This window comes from Loxodonta africana, chromosome 17 (genome assembly GCF_030014295.1).
Source record: "Loxodonta africana isolate mLoxAfr1 chromosome 17, mLoxAfr1.hap2, whole genome shotgun sequence".
Lineage (NCBI taxonomy): Eukaryota > Metazoa > Chordata > Mammalia > Proboscidea > Elephantidae > Loxodonta > Loxodonta africana.
Window position 1 is genome coordinate 71,233,942 of NC_087358.1, and position 25,632 is coordinate 71,259,573.

Sequence of the window (25,632 nt, forward strand, 5' to 3'; positions counted from 1 at the left end):
TATGGGGTTTGGGCTGATCATTCTCAGTCAAGGAGCACAAGTAGTATTTGTGGTGGGCCTCGAACATCTTTTCTCCAAACCCTACTTCTCTTCCACAGCCCAGATTTCCCCGACAAGGGGTGAATTTAACCCCAAGACATATTCCGGGATTTTGTACTTGTCTTACTTCCCCAAAACTGTAAACTTTGGAGAGGAGCCATTCATTTATTACTCATCTTTGTATCCTTCGCTGGACCGCTCACTGATTAAGCGCTTAATGCGTTTGGTATTTATTAGACAAGGTTCCTATACAGGGGGCTGGACGTCAAAATAGATCAACGACTTAACAGTTGGCGGTGGACAACTAGTCAATTTTAAGTCCTTCCTTCCCTCCAAAAGAAAAAGCAGTTAGCTTGATGATCTTTTCTCTCAAACGAAATTTTAAATTGCACTGTGTCGTTAGCGTCCGGCCTAAAGCCTCAAAATAGGTGCAAGGCTGGCTGGAACAATAAATACCCCATTGCCATCGAGTGGATTCCGACCGATAGTGACCCTATTTCTCCCCGAGAGCGCCTGGTGGGTTCGATGGGTAGCTGAGCACTTAATCACTGCGCCACCAGGGCTCCCCTGGGTGGAACAGTAGTTAACGTTATTTCGGTTACGCTTTCACCCAGCCCTTGGCTCAGTCACAGCGCGGGTTCGAACCTAAGTCCCTGACCCCGCAGGGGTGCAGCGCGAGAAGCCCGTCCCTGTCCCCGCGCCAGGGGAGGCGGGCTGACTGAATCCTCCGTCCCCAAGCCGCTGTGGCCAGGCTTCTGGTCCTGAGAGATGCAGATGAAGTGGTGTGAAGGGTTGGGCTTTTTTTTTTGTTCCTAAAAATTAAACGAACAAAAAAAAAAGTACAACAATCCAAACCCAACTATCTCATTGCGCGTCGTTTACACTCTGGGAGGCGTTTCTCCCGCGTGGCTCCGCTGGGGACGAGCCGCCTCCTGACGCCGGCGCTCCCTCCAGGCCGAACCCGTTCTTCCGCGGCGGGCACCTAGCTCCGAGGCGCGCAGGCGGCCTTGCTCCGGGCACCACCGTGGCGACCTCAGCGCCCCTTGCGGGCGCGCGCACCCTTGGGAGGGGAAGCAGAGCCCGGCACCGCCCACCGCTCGCGGGTGGGCGGGGCGGGCGGCGCGGGCGGCGGCGGTTGGAGGCACCGGAAGGACGCTCGCCTCTCCTCACCCACCCCTTCCCAGGGGAGAGGCGGAACAAAGGCCGAGCCAAGCCGGGGAGGCGGAGAGCGGTGGTGCGGGAGGGGAGGGCGGCGCGGCGCGGCGGGACCGCCTCGGCGCCGCGAGTCCATTTTGTCGCCGTGCCGGGCGTTCGCCTGGGCGGTCCCGGCGGCTGCTGGACCGGCGGCCGCGAGGCATCAGGCGGGCCCCTCCCACGTCGCCGGAGGTCCGAGATAAGTCCCGGCCGCGGGGCTCCTCTGCGGAGAGACGGGGCTGGGGTCCCTCGGACCTGCCGCGAGGGTGGGGAGTCGCCCCGGCCGGGCAGGGGCCTGCGTGGGCGGGGGCTGGCGGAGGGCGCGCTCTGAGGTCGGGCGCCGGCGGCAGCGCGGAAAGCAGCGGGCGGCGGCGGCGGCGGGCGGCGTGGTGTGCCGGTGCTCCGGGAGAGCTGCCGCTGCCGGCGCCTCGGCGTCGCCTCGAAGAGAAGCGGCGACCGGGAGCCGGCGGGCTGAGCACGCGCCGCCCGCCGCGCACTGAGCCCGGGAGGCCTGCCTGCGCCGGGGGAGGGCGCCAACGACGAGACCGTCGGTACAAAGAGCGCCAGCCTCGCCCACGGCTCCCGGCTCCTTCTCCAGGTGCTAGCGGGCTGGTTTTATTTGTCGGGGACGATTGAAAAAAATGAGGATGGAGACTGCGGACCCTCTGCCAATAAATGGGTAATGCCATCTTTTTTCCCCTTTTTTTTGCAGTAGACTGTAGTTTGACTGTCGGTTACAACGTGAAAAAACCTGGTTGTCTTGGCCTGGAAAATAGTAACCCTGCGGAATATACCTGCTTACAGGGAACAGAGGTAAATCACAATACTTTTCCCTATGTCATCTTCACATAAAAAAATGAATAAATAAATAAAGCACCCATTTGCTTTAGGCCCAGAACCTTTTATGAACTGTGTGCGGGTGGTCTTTTTATATTTTGTCAAAACTCGAAAATAGAATCCATACTTGGAAATTCTTTCTTATTATTACATGTAAGGAGCTCTGATGGCAAATGGTTAAGGGTTTGGCTGGTAACCAAAAGGTTAGCAAGTTTGAACCCACCCAGTACCTCCAAGGGAGAAAAGATCTGGCTATCTGCTCCTGTAAAGATTACAGCCTAGAAAACCCTATGGGGCAGTTCTAGTCTGTCACACGGGGTACCTGTGAGTTGAAGTATACATTTGACATGTACTATATCCAAAGGTAAGGAGCCCTGGTCACTCCGTGGTTAAAGTGCACGGCTGCTAACCAAGAAAGGTCTCAGTTCAAACCCACCAGTCACTCTGAGGGAGAAGGATGTGGCAGTCTGCTTCTGTAAAGATTAGAGCCTTGGAAATCCTATGGGGCAGTTCTGCTTTGTCCTGTAGGGTTGCTGTGAGTCGAAATCCGCTAGACTGGCAACTGGCTTGGTTATATCCAATGATGGTTTACACTTCAAAGGAAGAAAGGCCTCAGCACAATTTCTTTCCTTCTCCTGAGCCTTGTAAAGGCTACTAGGTCTTAACAGAAAGGAGCTGGACTCTAGAGACCTTTATGTAATATCCATCTAAAGCAGAATTTCATTTATGTAGGCACTCCCGCTAGTAGAGCTGGATGGAGCTGCTGATTTAAATGGTTAATACTGCTTTGTTGCACAATGAGAAGATAAATTTCCTCAGGGTCCCTCTTTCCCTAAAAATCCTGCATTTTCGCACCACCTGACTTAACCTCCTCCCGTGGTCCATCCATAACACTGGGCTGTTCCTTTCATTCTGTACCTGGCCCTACTTGTGCCAGACCTGTTTTGTTCAGATATGTCCATTTTCCTGGAAGTGCTTTGTACGTGCTACCCTATGTAATACTTGTTTTGCTTTGCCTTCCCTTAACATCACTTTTCAGGATCCAACTCTCTGAAGACTTCATCTAGGTTAATACGCTCGTGTTCTAAGGTTTTCAAGTGTGTGTTTACAGTGCACAGTAATTATAAAATCCATTGATGTTGGGTCAGTTCCGACTCTCAGTGACCCTACAGGACAGAGTAGAACTGTCCCATAGAGTTTCCAAGGCACGCCTGGTGAATTTGAACTACCAACCTTTTAGTTAGCAGCCATAGCAGTTAACCGCTATGCCACCAGGGTTTCCATGGTATTTACACATATACGTAATTAAGCCACCTTAACATTTATATCGCTTAACAGCTTACAAAATGGTCACACGTTACTTAATTTCAGCACCACTATGAGTTAAGTACTATAAAATCTGCATTTAATGAAAGATAAAACTGGTACTTGAATAAGTCTTCAAAGGCAAGTTCAGTGCTCTTTCCCTTCCCTGAAGAGCTTTAATTTGTTTAAAAAAAAAAAAAAAGAATTTTAGAAGGGATTTGAGAGAGCCCATGATTAAATTTGATTTTACAGATGAGGATACTAAATTCTTGACCCACTTTCCAGATCATGCTGAGGTCTAAAAATTGGGATACCCAGGTTCTGTGACCACACAATTGAGAAGTCTCAGTCTTTTTTCAGGCCTTAGTTTTTTCACTTACAAAGTTAGGTGTAGCTAGGTGTTTTTAAGCCTGGTACTTCTGTTTTATTCCTGCCTTACAACTTTTATCCGGTTTCAGTAAATATATTGATAATATAGATAAGCACACTAAGGTTAATGGCCTTAAACTTGTGAACTCCTGTAGGAGTGGTAACAGGTGGGACTTGTTGCTTGTTTTCACTAAGTTCTCTAAAAGTGGTTCTGTTCTAAGGTCAAGAGCTGCATGGGGAGGTGGGACACGCATATATCATAGGTTAGAGGTAATAAAGTGACATACCCTTTCTAAAGAGAAACTTAGCAGGCTTTTCTAGAGCCTTAAAAATGTTCCTACCCTTTGACCGCCTTATTTCCTAAGACAGGGATGCCTGAGGAAATAATCAGAGCCCTGGTTCAAAACTTGTACAGGAGGTTCATTTAAATGTTATAATACCAAAATAAACAAATGATCGATAAGAGAGCACACCCATAAGGTGGGCTATCATCTTTTTGAAGAACATATAAGGATAGGGGAATGTATGCACTCCCATAAGTCAAAAAAAGTGGATACAAAATTGTATGTACTGTACATTCCCAATTTTGATTGAAGTATATGCATGTGCACACACATACAGAAGAGATTAAATATACCAAGATAATAATGAGTACAAATTTTATAATTTAAGAAAAGCATTAAAAAAAACTAATTGCATAGATACCATCTCCAAGTTTAGTATGGTATCAGCTTTGTTTTTAATAAGGAGTTTATCATACGTTATACCTTTGTAGGAGTCTTGGTGGTGCAGTGGTTAAGAGCTTGGCTGCTAACTGAAAGGTCCAAAAAACCCGTTGCCGTCGAGTCGATTCCGACTCATAGCGACCCTATAGAACAGGGTAGAACTGCCCCATATGGTTTCCAAGGAGCGCCTGGTAGATTCGAACTGCCAACCTTTTGGTTAGCAGCCGTAGCTCTTAACCATTATGCTGCCAGGGCTTCCAGCTGAAAGGTAGGCAGTTCGAATTCACCAGCTGCTCCTCGAAAACCGTGGGGCAGTTCTACTGTGTCCTACAGGGTTGCTGTGAGTTGGAATTCATGCGATGGCAGTGGGTTTGAATTTTTTTGTTTTGGTATACCTGTATAAATGCTGTACGTTTCTGAGTTTAGCAACTGCCTTTTGGTTTATATCTTACCTTTTTAAATATCATTAGATCATTGGATTATCCATTTCTGTTATTCATGAAAGACACTGCCATTGTCATTACCTTGGCCTGGGACTCTTCGATACTAGACTGGTACTAGAAAAATAGAGTGCTATGCCTACCTCTCAAAACAGTTAACCAAATACAGGTGTCCCTTGACATACAGAGGAGTTACATTCTAATCAAGCCTCTTATAAAGCAAATTTCCATAATATGAAATCTATTTTTAATTCATTTCTGTTTAGATCTAGGTATGTTTCTAAGGAGAAGCTGAATGTATTAGTAATTTAAATTACTGTCTTTGTGGAATGAGTGCCATGTATACCTAACTTGGCAATAGCCTGGCTGCCCATATTTGCAGTTGTGGATAAGAGCTAGGTGGTGCCAACACAGCAGCAGCATATAATATGGCCAACCTAAAAACTGCGTAAGGTCAAGTATAATTAACCTTCTACTTGATCTGTCTGTAGGTCAGGTTTATTTAGACTAAACAACAACAAAAAAAAACCAAACCCAGTGCCATCGAGTTGATTCCGACTCACAGCGACCCTATAGAACAGAGTAGAACTGCCCCATAGAGTTTCCAAGAAGCGCCTGGCGTATTCGAACTGCTGACCCTTTGGTTAGCAGCCGTAGCACTTAACCAGTACCCCACCAGGGTGTCCTTATTTAGACTAAGAAGTATGTATATGGAACAACTTTTTGTTCTATTATAACTAAGGTCACCATCGGTCGGAGCAGACTAAATGGCACCTAACAGCAACTATTCTATACTGAGCAGAAGGAGCTTTTTTGATACCAGTTACACTTCCAGTAGTCATCTCAGAAGTAAGCTATTAGTTGGTAGGTACTTACCAGATACCTACTAAATGCCGACTTTCACTTGACTCGGTATTAGATACTATGTAAATAATCTTACTTCTGTAGATAAACCTAGAGTGCTTGACTTTGACTACTTTTTGAAAGCTGGGATTAACCTCACATACAGAGTTAGGTGATGGATACTTTTAATAGGTACCAACCTATTTGGGATAGTAATAGGTCCATGTTTGCTGAGTTTATGGTTGTAAAAGAAAACGATTTGTTTGAGAGATAAAATCTGCCACCTTCATTTAAACCCATTTACATTTATTTGGAAGCAAAGAAACTGGGCATTTCTGGTCCGTAAAACTGGCAGAAATCAGTAATTCCAACTTAATGAACTTAATTCCAAATCTTAACAGGTAAAGATATATGTAATATATGGGTTTGGTTGGTACTGACTATGGGAATGCAAGATGTTAAAATAGCTGTCTCATAGGCTGTAGTTCATGGGAATGTTTCCCTCAAATTCAGACACTCATTTTATTCAGATTGATGCCATCTGGGTGGGGAAGAATGGGAGTTATATCTGGTCTAGCTGGTATCTTGAAGCCCTATTGATTTAATGCTGTGAAATTACAGGAATTACACACTAATATCTTGGGTGATTATCAAGTGACACAGGAAATGGGAAAAATATAAGATGAAAAGGAGGATGGTGGAATAAGGAAAGAATGGGAGGAAATCAAAAGATTGTCCTCAGTGAAACAGCACAGGCAAGACAAGTTAAAACAACAGTTAATGAAGGAAAGATTCAAGGCTGAATGGTGGTACAGAGAAGAGAATAAAAGAAAACATTTTTTTCTGGAGTGGTCTGAACTAATCAGATGATAAAGTGGTTTTTTTTATTTTTGAGGATGGGTTACCTTAGAGCAACAACCTTTTATGAACTTTCATATCAGTTGTACAAATGAGAGAAACTGTAATATGTATAAATGATTTGTCAGAAGTCACAGACTGGAGAGCCAGACAAGTATGTCAGTCTCCTCACAGGTCTGCATCCAGAGATTTCCAGTACTACATTTATTTTATAAAAGCTAAAACAGTACTGTAGCAGATTAAGCTCTTTGCTAAGGTTTCTGAAATTTTACTTTTTTACCTCAATATGGTTTTCTTATAGCTGACCTTCCATTTTAGTTTTTCCCCCAAATTTTTATTGTGAAAACTTTCAAACATACAGAAAATTCAAAAGAATACTACATATACAGTAAGTTTCTTTATATCTTTCACCTAGATTCGGTAGTTGTTAACTAAACCCTTGGTAAGTTTAAAGAAGGCGTTACTAGTGGATCTCAGACTAAAATAGAATACTGTACACTACCTGAAAATAACTATTTTGCTGAGAGGAAGTGATTTAAAAAAGGTGAGCCTTTTTTCTTTGTTCCCAAGATAAGATTGGTAGCTCTCAGTTCAGTAGAGTTCAGCGTCATTTCCTTTGTTCCTTGGTCAAGTGACAGTGTTTGCTATCTCGTTACCTGATGTTTAGGTATTGCTTCGATATTCCCAAATCCAAACTGCCTCACAGAACAGGGTGGAAGTTTGGTTTAAATATTAGTACAATTTGGCTCTGTAAGATACAAAGTGTAATATATTGATTTTTCCTTTTGTTCCCTAATGTGAATTGAAATAAAAAAAATCATAGGTAACATTTTGAACAACTTCATATTGCTACCAGCCAATGGAATTTAATGGTGAATTTTAATGGGAAAGTTTCTTTTTCTAATAGGTTTTATAAGGAGAAAGTTAACTTTTGTTTGAATGAATGAGCACCTTTTGCAGTGTAATCATTATGGATTGTTCGTTTGAAAACACAAATTCTAGGAGGAGGAAGTCTCATACAGAGGTATAGCTTTTCTATTTTATATGGCTCCTTTGTAAGCATTGGCTTTTCCATTTCTAGTATTCTGGTGTTTTATATTTTTCATTTGTAGAGACAGTTGTTGCTATATAGCCATTCAAGATAGGATTTATAAAGCACTTTTCATGGTCTTTCTTGAGGGCAGCAGGTATCTTAACAATTTGTTTAAAAACAAACCTGGTGGTAGTTATACTATCGAAACTCACAACTGTACATCAAAAAGTGAATTTTATTGTATGTAAATTTTAAAATATATTTTAACATATAAGTACTGCTGGAAAAAAGGTTGCCCGTTTTCCAGAGTGGTGGTAGAGAAGAAAGTACATATTCAGCTATTTTTATTCATTGGTATAAAACACTTAGGAAATTTTTAATTGGTGAGAAAATAGATTTCTGTGCTTTGAAATTAAAAATTTTTTGGTGTTCAAAAAAATTAAAGATCTCACTTACATGAGATACCTATAATAGGCATATGTGTAGAGACCAAAGTGTTTTAATGGTTACCAGAGTTGGGACGGGGGAGGGAATGAGAGCTGTGCTGACAGGGTACTGAGTTTCTGTTTGGGGTGATGTAAAACTTTGGGAAATGAACTGTGGTGATGGTAGCATAATATGATGAATGTTATTAATGTCACTGAATTCTATACTTAAAAATGGCTAAAATTGGAAACTTTTTATAATATATATTTTACCATAATAAAATTTTTTAAAAAATTCAGAGGAAGACATGAATGTTGGAAAACTCATTTGCCTTTATATGCTTAACATTGGTTAAGTTGAAACGTTTGAAACATTGAACTACAATTTTTTTCATAAATCTTTTATATTGGGAACAAATTAGCTAAAAAAAGCAGTAAAGGGATGTAAGCTCTATTGATTTCTTCTAGAGAGAGCTTGAGTATAAAGAGGAGGCATAAAACTAAGGCAAGAAGAAAACAGTGTTTAGCTTTTAAGATTAATTTGAAATAAAGCTTTAATCAGTATCGTTAAAAATGGAACAACAGGATCTACAGTATTTTTGATGCAGTTTTTGAAAAGGGGGCTTTCCAAATAGTATTTTCCCTGTGGTTCATTTTAAGTTAAGAGCTGTAAGTCGATCGTAGCTTTGGCATAGCTGTTTACTCAGAATTTCTCTATGACATTTTTCTTCTGTATAGCAGAATGTCTTCACTTTTGGTCATACTCGATTGCCTTAAAATTCGTGGCTCCTTTTGGAGTATCCTGTTTTCTTGACGGTTTCTCTTTGCCTTGGGTGCCTTTTTTCCTTCCCCTCATCCCTACCTCTTGCTGTCTTTTGATTTTCCTGTTGTTTAACATGTTGGACAGGATTTTCTGGAATTATCAACTATATAAGGATGAGTAAATTAGATTTATTTTGAGTGCTGATGCCACTACTTTGCCATTTCTTCTGGATAAAGGGTAGAATTTCTAGATGAAAGATGACAGCAGTGGAGGTAATACAGTTTGACAGGGTTGGGTTTGGAGAACCATCAAAAGTTTACCTTTTCTGTTCTGAAGAGTCAGGATATTTTACTTGATAACCTAGAGAGCGTGCTCTCCTTAGTTTTTATAGCTGTTCTCTTCCCAATGCATTTTCAGAGGGTATATGATTTCTCATGTCACAAAGATCTTTCAGAAAAATCACCTAATCACACATTTTTTACACTTTCAGAAAAATCACCTAATCACACATTTTTTACATATGGCACTAAATTTGAGACAAAAGAATCCTTTAAATACATATATGTACATACATATATGTGTAAAATACATACATATAATTAATGTAATATAAAACCATAAACTAGCCCTACAAGCTCAGTTTATCTTTTAAATATTGTTTGTCTTATACTAGATAATAACTCTGACTTTTGAAATTACTGCTGAAGTATTTACTTGTTTTTGATTATAAGATGGCCTATAGATGATTAAGATTCTGTTTATCTTGGTGCTGATGTGATTATCTAACCAGTTGTTAGTCAGGTCAGTTCCAACTCATGGTGTGTCAGAGTAGAACTCCACAGGGTTGTTTTTTTTTTTTTGGTATTTATTTTGTTGCTGCTGTTCAGAATATACACAACAAAACATAGACCAGTTTAAAAGTTTCTACATGTACAGTTCAGTGACATTGAGTACTTTCTTCCAGTTGTGCAACCATTCTCACTCTCCTTCTGAGGTGTTCCTCTGCCATTAACATAAACTCACTGTACCCTAAGGTTCCTATTTAATCTTGCCAGTTGCACTTGTCAGTTTGATCCCATATAGATAGATCTTAAAAGAGCGTAATGTTAAAGACAGACATTTTTGACTAAAGCTAAACTATTTGGTTTTGTGGAGACTTGAGGGGATATTTTTGGTTTAAGGTTTAAAGATTATTTAAGGGCAGTCGTTTTAGGAGTTCATTCAAGCTCCGTAGCTCCAGGAAGTGTGGACTCCATGAAAATTATAATTTCTGTTTTACATTTTCCCCCTTTTGATCAGGATTCTCCAATAGATCAAATGTTCTGTAATGGTAGCCAGGCACCATCCTGTTCTCCTGGTCTCATGGCAAAGGAGGCAATTAGCTACACATTCCGTTTTCTCCTATTCCTTACTCTTCTCTTTATGTTGCTCCGCGTGAACAGAGACCAATTGTTGTGCCTTGGATGGCCGTTTATAAGCTTTTAAGACCCCTTTTTACATAAGGAACTAGGAGTAGAACAGAAGCACAAAACACATTGTTAGGCCACGTAACTGGGATGTCCCATGAAACCATGACCCTAAACCTCCAAACCAAGGAACCAAATCCCATGAAGTGTTTGGTGTACATAAGCAGTCTCAGCAGCTACTTTTTTTTTGGTCATTGTTATAAATATATACCACAAATTTTGCCAATCCAGCTTTTTATAGGTGAACAACTTATTGACAGTAATTGCAGTAATTTGCTCTGCATTCCTACACTTAATGTGAATTTTCCATGACAGTAAACAGACTTTGTACTCCGTAGCAATACCCCCCCTCCCTTTTTTCCCCCTCCATCCCACCCCTGGTAACCATTAATTAACCTTGGTCTCTATACATTTGCCTGTTCCTGTCTTTTTATATAAGTGAAGTCATACAATATTTGTCTTCTTGTGATTGACTTATTACACTCAGTATAATATCTTTAAGCTTTATGCGTACTGGATGAGTAGTATTCCATTGTATGTATGTACCACATTCTGTTTATCCATTCATCTGTTGATAGTCATTTAGGTTGTTTCTACTTTTTGGCTATTGTGAATAGTGCTGCAAAGAACATTGGTGAACAAGTCTTTATGTCTCTGCTTTCACGCCTTTTGGGTATATATCTAGGGGTGGAATAGCTAATTTTTTGGAAGTAGATCACTAGGCCTTTCTTCCGAGGCATCTCTGGGTGGACTTGAACCTCCAACATTTCAGTTAGCAGTGAAGTGTTTTACCACTTGTAGCCACCTAGGGTCCTATATATATATATATCCCTCAGTAAACTGAATAAGGAAATATTTGGCACTGTAAAGTCTTAAAACTTTAGGGGATGAATGCTATGCGTTTTAAAATTGCATTGAGAAATGGTATTTCCTAGATCAGGGTTAAGAGTCTCAAAATTTTTGGTCTCAGGACCCCATTGTTGTTGTTAGGTGCCGTTGAGTCAGTTCGAGCTCATAGCGACCCCTATGTACAACAGAACGAAAACACCTCCCTGTCCTTCTCTATCCTCACAATCATTGTTATGCTTGAGCCCCTTGTTGCAGCCAGTGTCTCAATCCATCTTGTTGAGGGTCTTCGTCTTTTCACTGACCCTCTACTTTACTGAGGATGAGGTCCTTCTCCAGGGACTGAACTGATCCCTCCTGATAACATTTCTAAAGTATGTGAGATGAAGTCTAGCCAGCCTTTCTTCCAAGACAGATTTGTTTGTTCTTCTGGCAGCCCATGGTATATATTCAGTATTCTTCGCCAACACCCTAATTCAAAGGCATCATCAATTCTTCTTTGGTCTTTTTTATTTGTTGTGCAGCTTTCACATGCATATGAGGTGATTGAAAATACTGTGGCTTGGGTGAGGTGTACCTTAGTCCTTAAAGTGACATCTTTGTTTTTCAACACTTAAAAGAGGTCTTTTGCAGCAGACTTGACCAAACACAGTGTGTCATTTGATTTCTTGACTACTGCTTGCATGGGTGTTGATTGTGGATCCAAGTAAATACCATCCTTGACAACTTCAGTCTTTTCTCTGTTTATCATGATGGTGCGTACTGGTCCTGTTGTGAGGATTATTGTTTTATATTAAGGTGTAATCCATACCCCATTACACTTAAAAATTGAGGATTCCAAGAGCTTTTCCTTCTGTAGATTCTGTCTATGGATATTTACTGTATTAGAAATTAAAACTAAGAAGTTAAAAAAATTAATTAAAAATGTTAATAAACCCACTACATGTTAACATAAATAATTTATGAAATATATATTTCCAAAACAAAAATTGAGTGGCATTGCTTTGCATATTTATAGATTTCTTAAGTGAATGTCAGCTTAATAGAAGACAACTTGAGTTTTATCTGCTTCTGCATTCAGCTTACTGCAATAAAATATTGTGGTTGCAAAACAAAACCAAAGGGGCATACCAGCCCCCGGGGTAAGGACTAGAAGACAGGAGAGAACAGGAAAGTTGGTAATAGGGAACCCAGGGTTGAGAAGGGAGAGTGTTGGCATGTCGTGGGGTTGTTAACCAATGTCATAAAGCAGTATGCATACTAATTGTTCAATGAGAACCTAGCTTGTGCTGTAAACCTTCATTTAAATGGAGGAAAAAAAAAAACAACAACTGATTGAAATATACAGTGAAACCTGTGAGAGCTGGAACTCAATGGGACTGCCTTATTTTTCTGGGTCTTGCAAGTTTTCTGCCATTGGTAGGGTATAGTCTTTTTTTTTTTTTTAACCATTTTTGTATCACTTGTTTTAATGGAAAATATTTGAGTTTTCCTTCTCTGACAGGTTTCCTCCTTAAACAGGTTCTGGCTTTCATAGGTTTTACTGTATAAAGAAAATACAGCCTCACACAAATATGTAGTTGGTAAAGGGAGGGATATTCTTTTAGCTTTCTCAGATAATTACGGATCTCGTCTGATACTATACCAAAACTGAAACAACTTGTGGTCTGTTATTGGTTAGTTAACAATATAGAATCTGAAATCATAATGTTGAGCATTTCGGTGTTTGTTGTATTTTGAATTTTTTACCCATATAAGATTTGTAACATTGTGCATTGATGATTTGAAAAAATATTGGTTAACTGGGTTATGCAGATCTCTAAATTAGGTATTTCATTATACAGTATGCCCCCAAGAAAACACATTTGTTAATAATCACCATCTATTTCATCAGAAAAGCCTTTAATTAATCGGAAACCGTCAAGCTCACAGTGGCAAATACAAATTCTCCAAAATTCTAATTAAAAAAAAAAAAGTCAGTTTTTATCATTGGCAAGAAATAAGGTCATTTGTTTTCCTTGCCATGAGGGCTCATTTTGTTCATTTTCGAGAAACTATCTGCAAGATACCTAATTCTGAATAGCCATAGTTTCTTATTTTTTCTTGAAAGTAAAAATGGTGTTCCCATGAAGAAGTGGCTGGTTCTTCTTGCAGCTCAGTCATATAAATATTTTCCTCCAGTCAGTATCTGCTAGTATGCAACAGAAATGCTTTAAGTTTAGTTCCTATTTTATCACATAAAATATTAAAAAGTACTCAAGCGTCGAGATTTAGTATTAATTTTTACTGCATCGCCTCACGCCTATCTCATCAGGAGTGTGTGGTGAGAGAATACAATGACTGCTAGTCCGTTTTGGTGCTATTTACTGCCTTACTTGATTCCTGCTAAGGCTCTGGCAATTGTTTACCTGTCATTGCTTTTGTATTATGACTGTAAAAGTCAACATGGTACAAAAGCAAATAACATCTTAACATCTTGAAAATAGTTTTGACCTCATGAATGTTCTGAAGGAGTCTTAGGGGCACCTAGGTTTCTGCAGATCACAATATGAGAACAGATGCTCTAGATTGTACAAGATGGCTTTTGATAACTTTTCTGGACTTAAAAAAATTTAATCCTTTAGGGAAGAGTGAGCTGCAACTCTCTTCATCTTGTGTCTTTACTTGCGATGTTAGTAATTGTAACCTTGCCTTTGAAATAGAAAAACATGCCAGTTCCTGAGTACGTGCTTGCATCTATATTTCTGTGCTCCTTTCTTTTAAATAGCATACCATTTTATATTTGTGGGCCCAGAGTAAAGAGCTCATTCTATTCAGACACTGAGTAGCTTTGTTTCTGATAGCTAGTAGTCAGCTCTCTGTTTTAAAACAATCAGTTGGGTCCTGCTGGCTCAACTTGCCGTTGTCCTTGTCCTAACCCTGTCTTAGCCAAAGACTGTTGTTGGGGAGTCCACACAAAGGCCTTGTGTACAGGGTTCCCTACTAATAAGGAGTGCGTTCTAGTCCCAGTGGATTAAATCTGCTTTGGTTTATGTTCCCTTCCTAAATTTCTCACTTACTTGCTTTATTTGGCTGGCTATTTCAGTGAAGGATCTTTTTTAATGCCTGTGAAGATAGCTTTTTCTAATTATTACATAGGTCCTAGTAGAGGGGATTACTGGAGTAAAATAAACTTTCTTTTTCTATGGTAGGATGTAATGGAGCTGCTTGAAGAAGATCTCACGTGCCCGATTTGTTGCAGTCTGTTTGATGATCCTCGAGTTTTGCCCTGCTCGCACAACTTCTGCAAAAAATGTTTAGAAGGGCTCTTAGAGGGAAATGTGCGGAATTCCTTGTGGAGACCGTCTCCGTTCAAGTGTCCCACCTGCCGTAAGGAAACATCAGCTACTGGAGTCAATAGCCTGCAGGTCAATTACTCCCTGAAGGGTATTGTGGAAAAGTATAACAAAATCAAGATCTCTCCTAAAATGCCGGTGTGCAAAGGACACTTGGGGCAGCCTCTCAATATTTTCTGCCTGACTGACATGCAGCTGATCTGTGGGATCTGTGCTACTCGCGGCGACCATACCAAGCATGTCTTCTGTTCTATTGAAGATGCCTATGCTCAGGAAAGGAATGCCTTTGAGTCTCTCTTTCAGAGCTTTGAGACTTGGCGTCGGGGAGATGCCCTTTCTCGCTTGGATACCTTGGAAACTAGCAAAAGGAAATCCCTACAGTTACTAACTAAAGATTCAGATAAAGTGAAGGAGTTTTTTGAGAAGTTACAACACACATTGGATCAGAAGAAGAATGAAATTTTGTCTGACTTTGAGACCATGAAACTTGCAGTTATGCAGGCCTATGACCCCGAGATCAACAAACTCAACACCATCCTGCAGGAGCAACGAATGGCCTTTAACATTGCAGAGGCTTTCAAAGACGTGTCAGAACCCATTATATTTCTGCAACAGATGCAGGAGTTCAGGGAGAAAATCAAAGTAATCAAGGAAACTCCTTTACCTCCCTCTAATTTGCCCACAAACCCTTTAATGAAGAACTTTGATACCAGTCAGTGGGAAGAGATAAAACTAGTAGATGTGGATAAACTTTCTTTGCCTCAAGACACTGGCACGTTCATAAGCAAGATTCCCTGGAGCTTTTATCAGTTGTCTGTGGTGCTCCTCCTGCTTGGCCTTCTCATTTCCCTTGGGCCTGCCATGTCCTTGGAATGGTCTTTATTTGATGAATTTGCAGCTTGGAAAGAACATCTTTCAAACTTCAGTTCCTCCTATCTAACTAAATCAGCTGATTTTTTAGAACAGTCAGTTTTTTACTGGGAACAGGTAACAGATGGGATTTTCATTTTCAGTGAAAAATTCAAGAATTATACTTTAATGGTACTGAACACTGTGGCAGAATTTGTGTGCAAATATAAACTATTATAAAACCTGTTCAAGTAAATAGTTCTCTGTCCTTTGTTGTTAGAAATTTGTTAGAGAACAGAGTAGTAGTTCAGATTCAGTAACAATTCTAGTCAGATATTGCATTCAAAAGTATACCTTTCAAAAATAATGCCCTGTATATATTTTTCAAGTTAGATAGCATAAAGATAAAAGTGAAATTAATAGTACAGTCCTGAACCTCCTTCCTTCTTTTAAAGAGTACTTTTGAAATTTTTTTTTTTTAAATTAGCACCCCCCGCCCCACCCCAATGTTTTGTGTTTAAATTGTGATAAAACTAGGAGGTGAAAGAGAACATGTGATCTAATAGTGTAGTGATGAGGTGGTCTAATAGTGATCATGAAGCATAAAGACTAGTAAAGTAGTTTTTGATGGTGAACATTCTTTAAAAAAGGAAAGAATTTGAAGATACTAGTGGATTTCTTTTTTAAGAGAGGGTTGATCCCATTATTGCCAAAATATAAATCTAATATAAACAAAGTAGTATTTTCTTGCAAAAAGTTTACATTTTTAGGAGGGGTGGAGATTTCAGCCTTCCCCTTGAAGTTATCACCAGAGGAATAAACAGCAGCGTTAGATGGGCTCTGCAAGCGAAGGCAAAAGGCCTAATACATGCCAAGAGCAGAAAATGGGAAAGCCACCTTTCTACTGACTGCTAAGTGTTGTGTTGTTGCAGTGGTTGTACAGTTAAACCAATATACTTGCTTAAGAATTTTTTTAAGAGTAGTAAGAAAGACTAATTTGACAACAGATGAAGCAGCTATTTATTATAAAATACAAAGTAATCTGCTAAACACTAATGCTGTCCTGTCTGCTCCCATGAGATAGATACCCTAGCTACCACAGAATAAAAATACTTAATTTTCTCACCTTGCTTAGAATTCAGAAGAGAACAAAGAAGCAACCTTATCTTAACTGCTCTCTAGTCTGCCTTATTTCTTTTATGGAACAAGATATTCCTTTGAAAGTCTATTACATGGGATAGAATTTCAGAGAATAGACCTACACTCTATAAATCTATGAGTTTGCTTACCTGACATGAGGATTCACAGTAGATATGGGGCCTGGGGTGAGGGGCTGCTTTTCTGCTCCCAGTATTTTTGAAATGTAGATTTATCATTTTCATGATTTTTTTTTTTTAATGGAGTAAAGAAAAGGGATCTATTCGATCTCTGTTTTCAGATACATTGGCAGTTTTCCTTATACTACTATTGAGTTTCTCCTCTATTGCTCCTTTCATTTTGTGTACTACAAGTTCCCAAGCAACTCTTTGGGAACACAGTTATGGATACACTGTTTGCTTTATAAGTTACCTGGAAATCTAGGTCTGTTTTTTGTTACTTTCCACTCCCCTCTGTTTCTTAATCACATATGACTAACACCATTTATGGTTACAGGTTGATTTACAAGTTCATAAGGCTGTGGCTGATGGTTTGTAGCCTCTAAGCAAGGGAAGAAATGAGTAGTCAGGAACTGGCACTTTGAACGTGGGAGCGAAGATGTTCACAACAAGGTTTTCTACTATAAAGGAGTTTCCTGCATCTCGGTTAGCACAAATGTTAGAAGGCAGAGACCAAGAATTCAGGATGGTTGGTGGCCAGATTTTTGTGGACAGAGATGGTGTTTCATTTAGTTTTATCTTAGATTTTTTGAGAACTCACCAGCTTTTATTACCTACAGACTTTTCAGACTATCTTAGGCATCAGAGGGAGGCTGTTTTGTATGAACTTGATTCTCTCGTAGATCTCTTAAACCAAGAACTTCTGCTACAGCCAAAACCTGTGCTCTTGGAGATGCATTTCTCACTCCGAAACACTCAAGCTTTTTTCAGAGTATTTGGCTGTTGCAGCAAAACAATTGAGATGCTAACCGAGAAGATTACAGTGTTTGTAGAGCAACCTTCAGCACCTACCTGGAGTACTAATCCTTTCCCTCAGATGACCTTACTTCTACTGCCTCCACAGAGACCATCTTACTATGACCTGGTTTTCCAGTGTGGCTCATGCCGCACAACTGATAATCAAACTGGAATCAGGTATTTTGTACTTTGAAGCATCTCTCCTCTAGAACCAGTTCCTTATGTTTCCCCTCAAAACAGAAAGTTCCTCATGCTTGCAACTTCTTGGAAAAATGACGATTCAAAACAATGTTTTGGGGTAACCAGTGGATTTGGGTTATAAGTAGAATGACAAAATTATTGTCCAAACTGGGAGATTTTTCAGAGTGAAAGGGAGTGCTTTATGTGGGACAACCAGGAATAAACAGACTGTCCCAAGAAAACTAACAAGTCGTAGCAGGAAATAATTTTATACATTATTGTTCCATTGCTGATGAATTTGTCTTAGGAATGAAACACTCCCCCTTTTTTCCCCCAAGAGTTTCTTAGTGTCTGGCATACAGTAAAGGCTCAGTAGTTTAGCCTCTGTGATTTCCTTTCACAGTATGTATATTTATTCTTTCAGTCCTTACGATTTACCTCTTGACTATTTTTCTTCATCCCCTCTTTTAAACACTTTTATGGGCAAATACATCCCATGGCAAATTTGGTATCCTGTGATAATCCTTGGAAACCCTGGCAGTGCAGTGGTTAAGAGTTACAGCTGCTGACCAAAAGGTCAGCAGTTCAAATCCACCGCATGTTCCTTGGAAACCCTATGGGACAGTTTTACTCTGTCCTGTAGGTCGCTATGAATCGGAATCTACTCGACAGCACTGGGGTTTTTTTTGGGGGGGTATTATATCCTTAACAGGAGCCCTGGTGGTGCAGTGGTTAAGCACATGGCTGCTAACTGAAAGGTCAACAGTTTGAGCCCACCAGCCACTCTGCGGCAGATATGGCAGTCTGCTTCTGTAAAGATTACAGGTTTGGAAACCCTATAGGGCAGTTCTGTTCTGTCCTATATGGTTGCTATGAATTGGAATCAACTTGGTGGCAGTGCGTTTTTATTATATCTTTGGCATTCTTTAGACAACTCAAGATATTGGGATAGGCTCACTATATGTTGGCATTGAATCGATGGCAACAGGTTTGCTTTCTGGTTTTTGTCAGTGTGTTAAAGAGAGTTGCTCCTGAGTCAATTATTCACCCCTGCCCCCCTCTCTTCCATCCCCATTCTGCTCTGATGGACACATTTTTCTTACCTTAAAATGTCTTAATGCTGTCCTATCAATACTTCACTGTGAAAGCCAGCTTCTATTTTTAGGAGGAAAAAAAAAAAGTCTGCATGGGTTTTTTACTGATAGCATTTAAAGTACACTTTATTACTTTGGCAACGGTAGACAGGTTTTGGGATACTTCTAAACATCAGCAATAACCATCAGGAAGGATATTAGCCTGCCTCTCCCACAACACACCCCTTGGTCCTGCTTAATAACTAGAGAACACTGGGTGGCATAACCCAGTATGACGGTTTTTACACTTTACAATTTGCTGCCCTTCCAAACAAAAAGGATGAAATACCATTCTGGGAAAAAAGAGCCAGTCAGACAGACTGATTATAAAGAAAACCAAAGATTCCATCTTTATCTCACTGTTTTAAGATAGCTCTGTGTATAGCTTTCTTTTCATTGGTGGGGCATTAACAAGCAAAATTACTAGTTTTTTGCTTTCTTCAAAATGTATTGTGATAAGATCTCTTGAAGACCCTTTTTCAAAAATGTAAAAATCTAAAGAAAAATGATGTCAGTGATGTTAAGAAGAAACATGCTAGGTAAAAAGATGTCGTGGAAACGTTGAATGTTCTCTAAAAACTATGCCTTCAGAGGAAGTAATTGTAATCTTGAAAAACAAGATTCCTGTGTATATACCACAGTGCCAAGTGGTTTCCCTTTTGTTTGTTGTAAAGTGTTTGTTTTTTAGAAATGGGGCAGGTTTTTCCCTTCCATCTTAATGTGAGAATGGCATTATATTTAAACTTTGAAGATAGATAATGTCAAAACCAGAAGCTATAACTGCCTAGCTAGCATTTATTTTTATATATTGCTCGCTTCCTGGTCTGAATCTATTTAGATGTTTTCTGAAGGTAGAAAGTGGAGGAGTAATCCTGAATGGCTCCTAACAGTCTGGTGTATCATCCAGCTATTCCGTGTAACTCACCAATATGATTTACCACTCTAAGGTGTCTGGTTAGCCTAGCAGGTTGCTCAGTTACTATCTCTGAAGGTCATAGTACTAGAAATAACCTGGCATGCATCTTGCAGATGGTCATTCATGTGACCCCATGTTATCAAGCTCAAGTAATGACCACAAGATTTTAGAGTTTGTGGTAGTATTTAATGTATTCCATCTGACCTCTCCTTTTTAAATTGGTTCAAGTGAAAAAGTGTAGTTGCCTTGTAAATTTTTAAAACAGGTTTCGCTTATGTGTTTCCCACTGGTTTCTTCTATGCTTTTCTTGTGCCTTGAAGTCTTTACTTGTAATTCTTAATCTGGCCTCACAGGGAATCAAGTACTTTGTTCTCTATGATTTCTTGCAAGTATATACCACTTTGTTACTACCGTTTGTATCTTAATTCTTTTGTGAGATATTCTGGTAACATTTTTTCCTCTTTGACAAATGTGTTTAGGCTATACAATCAAGATCTGGGGTTTGAGGTAAATGGAATGATTTACTAATGTTAAAAATTTGCTGTATCAAACATAATAAACTTTTTTTTTTTTGAGATGTGCTTTGTAGATAATTCTTAGATCTTACTATTGATTTCTTTGCCTAGAGTGAGTTTCTAAATGTGAGCTACACTCATCACTATTTCAATCATGGTACTTAAAAGGAGGCTTGGGATGTCCCCAAGGGGTCTTTTTACTCCCTAAAAGTACATATAGTTTAGGTTGCTGCCTCGAAGTAATTTTAGTCAGTCTTCACATTTCATAAACAAATGGTGGGAGGATTCAGATACATAAGGATATATAACTATAAAAACAGAAAAAAACAAACCTGCCATTGAGTCAATTCCAACTCGTAGTGACCCTGTAAGACATAGTAGAACTGCCCTATAGGATTTCTAAGAAGTGGCTGTTGGATTCGAACTGCGGACCTTTTGGTTAGCAGCCATACCACTTAACCACTTAACCACCGCGCCACCAGGGCTCCAGTATGTTATGATGACATTATTAAAGGCAACTATATATAGCAATCTGAAAAGTTCACATACATTTTTCTTGAATTGTGTGTATTGGTTCTGGGGAGTTTTCCCAGAGAATAGGTTTTGCCATTTTGACTCCATAGGTCTAAACACCCCTTGTTTTGCTCTTCAATGATGGATAGTTATTGACTAAAAATTGCTAAGATCTTTGTGACATTTTCATATCTGCAAAGTTTTCACCCTCCCAAAAATGGATCTGAATAAGTTAAAAGAGAAAATCTATAATATCAGGGGCTTAATTGGTAAATTTAGATCTGGTAAAAACTGTAAGTGTATGAAATCTTTATTATAAAAGTTACAGTAAAAATAATCCTTGTTTAAAACAATATTTAGTAAATGGGAAACGAAAATTGGAAATAAATTGTGCTAAATAAAAAATTTATCCAATTTGTTTGATCGAAATGTTTGCTCAAGAAAATTTCTCAATGAAAATTCATCAATGTTCGTTATATTCCTAAATATGGAATTAAAAAATGACTTTGGAGATCAACAGGTTTCTATTTTCAGTGCCCTGAAATTATGATTTGGATTTGTAAATAAAGTCTGAAAAAAACAAAATCGGATAAAAAATAGTCTATTCATATATTTGAGGTTATAAGTCAAATTTACATATGTACTTCAATAGTCACTAAAGGCATGTTTTGTAATTAATTTTTGTGTGTGTGTCCTAGGTATGTTTCTGTAAAACCTGATAACCGAAAATTGGCCAGTGGAACTAATGTCCTTGGCCTACTGATTGACATTTTACTGAAGGAAGGCTTTCGTCTGGTTGGCACTAGAACAGTATCCTCTGAAGACAAAACTGAATGCTATAGCTTTGAAAGAATAAAAAGGCCTCAAGCCCTCGCTGTGAACAAAACACTGAAACCAGAGACTACCGTCATGCCAGAGCACGCTCAGAAAAAGTTGTTGTCTATTCTTTTAGAGTTAGTAATTTCTTGTTTGGAAATTCCATGTTTGGGGCATGTGTGTTAGTGAAACCTATACTCAGCTGAATTTTTCAGCCTCATCTCCTATCATGCATCTCTATGGAACCACCCCCCAACAGTGCCTAAGCCACGCTGAACTGCTTGCTGCTCTCGAAGCAACACCGTGTACTTGGTACTTTGGCACACATTGTACCTTCAGTACTTCTTTCCACTTCTCTTCTACATGAACATTAACACAGCTTCTAAGAATGGGTTTTGGAATCCGAGTGCTTGGTTTCTAATCTCAGCTGTGTGACTTGGGCAAGTCATTAAACCTCTTTGCGCCTCAACTTCTTCATCTTTCAAATGAAGATTATTAAAGGTATCTCCCTCATAGGATATGTGAGGACTAAAGGAGATAACGTAAAGTACTGATTTGATATTGGTGATGATGACGATGGATGGTTCACTTTTAATTACATCTCTTCTGTGAGGCCTTCCTCCTTCCCAAGCATATTAATCAACCCTTTCTTTATATCTGTGTAGACTTACATGCAATCATAAAAACGAACTTTTCTGATTTGAGTATGAGCTCCTTGATCCACTCCACAGTTCACTCTCTGTAAAAGCACTATGCTAAACACTTGGTGGAAACCCTGGTGGCGCAGTGGTCAAGCACTACGGCTGCTAACAAAAAGGTTGGCAGTTCAAATGCACCAGGAGCTACTTGGAAACTCTGGGGCAGTTCTCGTTTGGTTTTGGTTTTAAACATTTGGTGAGAGCAGTAATACCCTTGCTGCCCTGGCAGCATGATATTTCCAGTGATAAGCTGCTAACCTAAAGGTTTTGGTGATTCGAACCCACCCACCGACTCCACGGGAGAAAGCCATAGCAATCCATTCTGTATAACGATTATAGCCTAGAAAACCCTATGGGGCAGTTCTGTAACATGGGGTCACTATGAGAGCACCTAACAACAATCTGTAAAAGAACTATGCCAAACACTCCAGAAAAGGAATAATACCTTTATTACTAATCAGCACCTAAATTCGGTGAAAAGCTTTGGAATACCCTCACCAACATTTAAAATACACATATACTTTGACTTAGTGATTCCTCTTCTAGATGTTGTGTATGTGTCATCTTAAACACTTGGATAACACCTAGAAGAGGAATCGTTAAGTTATAGTACACCATGTACTTTTCACACAGTAGGGCTAAAACTTGCTGAAGGAAGCAATTGAACACTTTTTAAAAGTACAATTTGTTCATTCCTTGGACATTATACTAAGTTTCAGCATTAAAAAATGACTAAAGACAAAAATCCTTATTCTCAAGGAGGAGTTCACATTCAAGTGAGAAAATGTATCATAACAAAAGATTAGGAAAAAACTCAAAGTTCACCAATGGGAAACTGGTAAATTATGGTTCATACAATGAAATAACGATGTAGCCCTTAAAAAGAATCACGCAGTGGTTTAAAAGCTGATACTGTCCGAATGTTATTAAGTGGGAAAAAAAGCAAGGTGCAGAACAATGTGAAACATTTGTAGGAAATGATACACTTTCTCATATATGCATAGAGTTTTCATCAAAGATACAGGTCACCTGTGGAGAGGGAACTGGTGAGTGGGGTTTAGGGGTAAGAGGAAGATTTACTTTTCCCCAGGCCACGCCACGTAGATACATCATCTACTGTAAGAGGTGGGGATGGCAGGGTGGGGAAGGGCAGCAACAGCCATACCTGAAAGATTTTCTGTGTATGAGTGTGTGTCAGAATGGGAAGGGTATGACATAGTTTATTATCCCTCATACCAACAGAAATTTTATTCTACCATAATTCTTATAAAACCTCTCCACTTCGTAAAGAAGTTGCATTTCAGAAATTTCCAGTAGTTACTTATACGTTTGTGTACTAGGTTGAGGGGAAGAAAGACTTTTTTAAAGAAATCAAGAGTGCCACAAAAGGTTATATATAAAGTACAGAACACTTCAAGATTTGTAATGTTGAGGTTAGGAATTGAAAATAATGATCCAACTAAGAAAAAAAGCTCTAATTTTTTTTTTTTTCTGTGCTACCCATCCTCTCTTTTCTGCAGAAATGCCAACTTAGTTGTTTTAGTGTGTTGTCTTATCTTGGGGTTGGCCTGGCTCCCTGCTAGCATTATACTCTTGAGCATAATATTTTTTTTGCTAAGTTTTTGGTATCCATGTGATTTAACTAGTTACAACTGGCATGGTTATACATGTAACACTGTCTAATTCTGTACAGTGCTGATAAGATTATTAAAAACTGCTAACTAGTAAACACTGAAGAAAAAATTTAAGTACAGGTTAGCAAATAATAGGAAATTTTTAAATTGTTATTAATGTGTTCTTAGTCATTCACATTTGGAGGAAGCTTTTGAGATAATACAATGTTCTTTTTAATGTGCTAATAGAAACATATTACCTATGGAGACATAACATTCATTAATTCAATCAATATTTATTGACACCTGTCATGCGCCAAATACTATCATAAACACTGGAGATCCTGCAAGGAACAAAAATTCCTGCCCTTCTGGAGCTTTCTGCAAGCACAGTTCCTAAGATTGACAATAAGTTTAAATTAAAATAACTTAAGCCTTTTAAATAGTTTCTCACAAGAGATCACAATGAAGATGTTTTTAGAAGGAGATAGGTTGCCACAATTTAAAAAATATGTATTAGGAAAAGCATACTTTCAGAGTGGGTTGAGTTTCTTATTTTAGTAAATATTTCAGAGATTGTCATCTAGAGATGCACCTGTCAATATCATCTCAGCCTCTTGTGTTCATTCCAAAATTGAGCGGACACTGTAACTGGGATGCCAAGACATGCAAATAAAGTTGAGTCATTTTAGAAAGGGAGGGAGCCAAATGTAGTTTGAAGAAAACAGGTAAAGTCAGATGCGCCACGGGCAAGTTAAAAACTCTTGCCTGCTTTAGGGGGGAAAAAAAAAGCCAAACTTCAACATTTCCCTATAGCACCACTTAACTTCCTAACTGGATTGAATTTTAAATTGTGCTAATGGCAGCAGCTTGTCCCCAGCCAACCGTAATGAAGCCTTGTTCTGTCACCATATACACCTATTATCTCATACACAGAAGGATGAGTCATTACAATGGCATGTTCAAGTTTATCAGACTTAATGGTACTATGAAAAGTATAAATTTCATCACAAAAATCGTCTTCTCATAATTTTTAAGCTTAGAAAATGCCTTAATATGTATATGAACAATCTAGATTCACCCACAAAAATCTTTTAATGGATAAAAGCTAACACCTTAATGAATGAATGGGAAATGAATATGAAGCATAGCATAAAAAAAAAAAGGCAGCAAAATAGGACCTTGCTCCCAAAACTTAAATGTTAACCTATGCCTAAGCCTGTCTAATCATATAAGGCCTTCTTCACCTTCAGATTTCATTCCAACACTCAAATCCAGAAATCATTAAAACAAGTGGTTTTTTACCCATAAGCTATAAAACACACCAAATACCAAGTGTTTTTATTTCATGTTATGCTCAACGTTTCACAATACTTTTGGTAATTTCAATTTTTGGGGGCTCCCAATTGGAAAGTCAAATACAGGAAGTCTGTCCCAAGAAGTCTGGCTGCAACGTCTGAGGTTGCATGAGTCCTTTTAAGATGAGGACTAGGACTGTGCCTTATACATATTTATATTCCCCTCCAGTGTTGGGCATCCAATAGACTAAACTGAACTGAAAAATTTGGAAAGCTATCGTCTCAGTGAACAGGCACATATAAAAACAAGAATTATAGTAGATTCAAAGATGGACTAGGATAGTTCATATAATACAATCTGAAAGAGTTGATTTAAGTTCAAGACTATAGGAAAAACAAACATGGCATTTTCTATTAGACGTTTACGTGGATAATCCCATACAAAATTATGTAAAAATATAGACATGTAGTTAAAAGTTACACAAAATTATACTTTTAATCAAAGTAAC

General features: G+C 39.1%; 2 protein-coding genes and 1 pseudogene across 9 annotated transcripts; 2 read left to right on the forward strand and 1 right to left on the reverse strand.

The window, feature by feature from the left end:
- Nucleotides 1-21,464, reverse strand: part of LOC135227991 (tigger transposable element-derived protein 1-like) — a 44,345-nt pseudogene extending 22,881 nt beyond the window's left edge.
- Nucleotides 1,317-17,177, forward strand: TRIM13 (tripartite motif containing 13). 8 transcript variants are annotated; one of them, XM_064270167.1, is made up of 3 exons: nt 1,317-1,425; nt 1,946-2,046; nt 14,335-17,175. In XM_064270167.1, the coding sequence occupies exon 3, from the start codon at nt 14,341-14,343 to the stop codon at nt 15,565-15,567; it is 1,227 nt and encodes a 408-aa protein (XP_064126237.1). In that variant the 5' UTR covers nt 1,317-1,425; nt 1,946-2,046; nt 14,335-14,340; the 3' UTR covers nt 15,568-17,175. The 8 variants fall into 8 exon arrangements, with proteins under 8 accessions (XP_064126237.1, XP_064126238.1, XP_064126235.1 ...); XM_064270168.1 differs by having other exon boundaries at nt 1,324-1,425; nt 1,949-2,046; XM_064270165.1 differs by having other exon boundaries at nt 1,397-1,499.
- Nucleotides 17,042-25,479, forward strand: KCNRG (potassium channel regulator). The gene is given in 3 exon segments (XM_064270172.1): nt 17,042-17,057; nt 17,060-17,618; nt 21,397-25,479. Coding segments are annotated over 3 exon segments (879 nt in total). The 3' UTR covers nt 21,701-25,479.
- Nucleotides 25,480-25,632: the final 153 nt, after the last annotated feature.

Excerpts from the sequence above, each read along its gene's own strand:
- TRIM13 (XM_064270164.1), top strand. The coding sequence starts at position 7,554 with ATGAGCACCTTTTGCAGTGTAATCATTATGGATTGTTCGTTTGAAAAC. Across the intron at positions 7,635-14,334 it reads GGAGGAAGTCTCATACAGAG|GATGTAATGGAGCTGCTTGA; the intron begins GTATAGCTTTTC and ends TTTCTATGGTAG.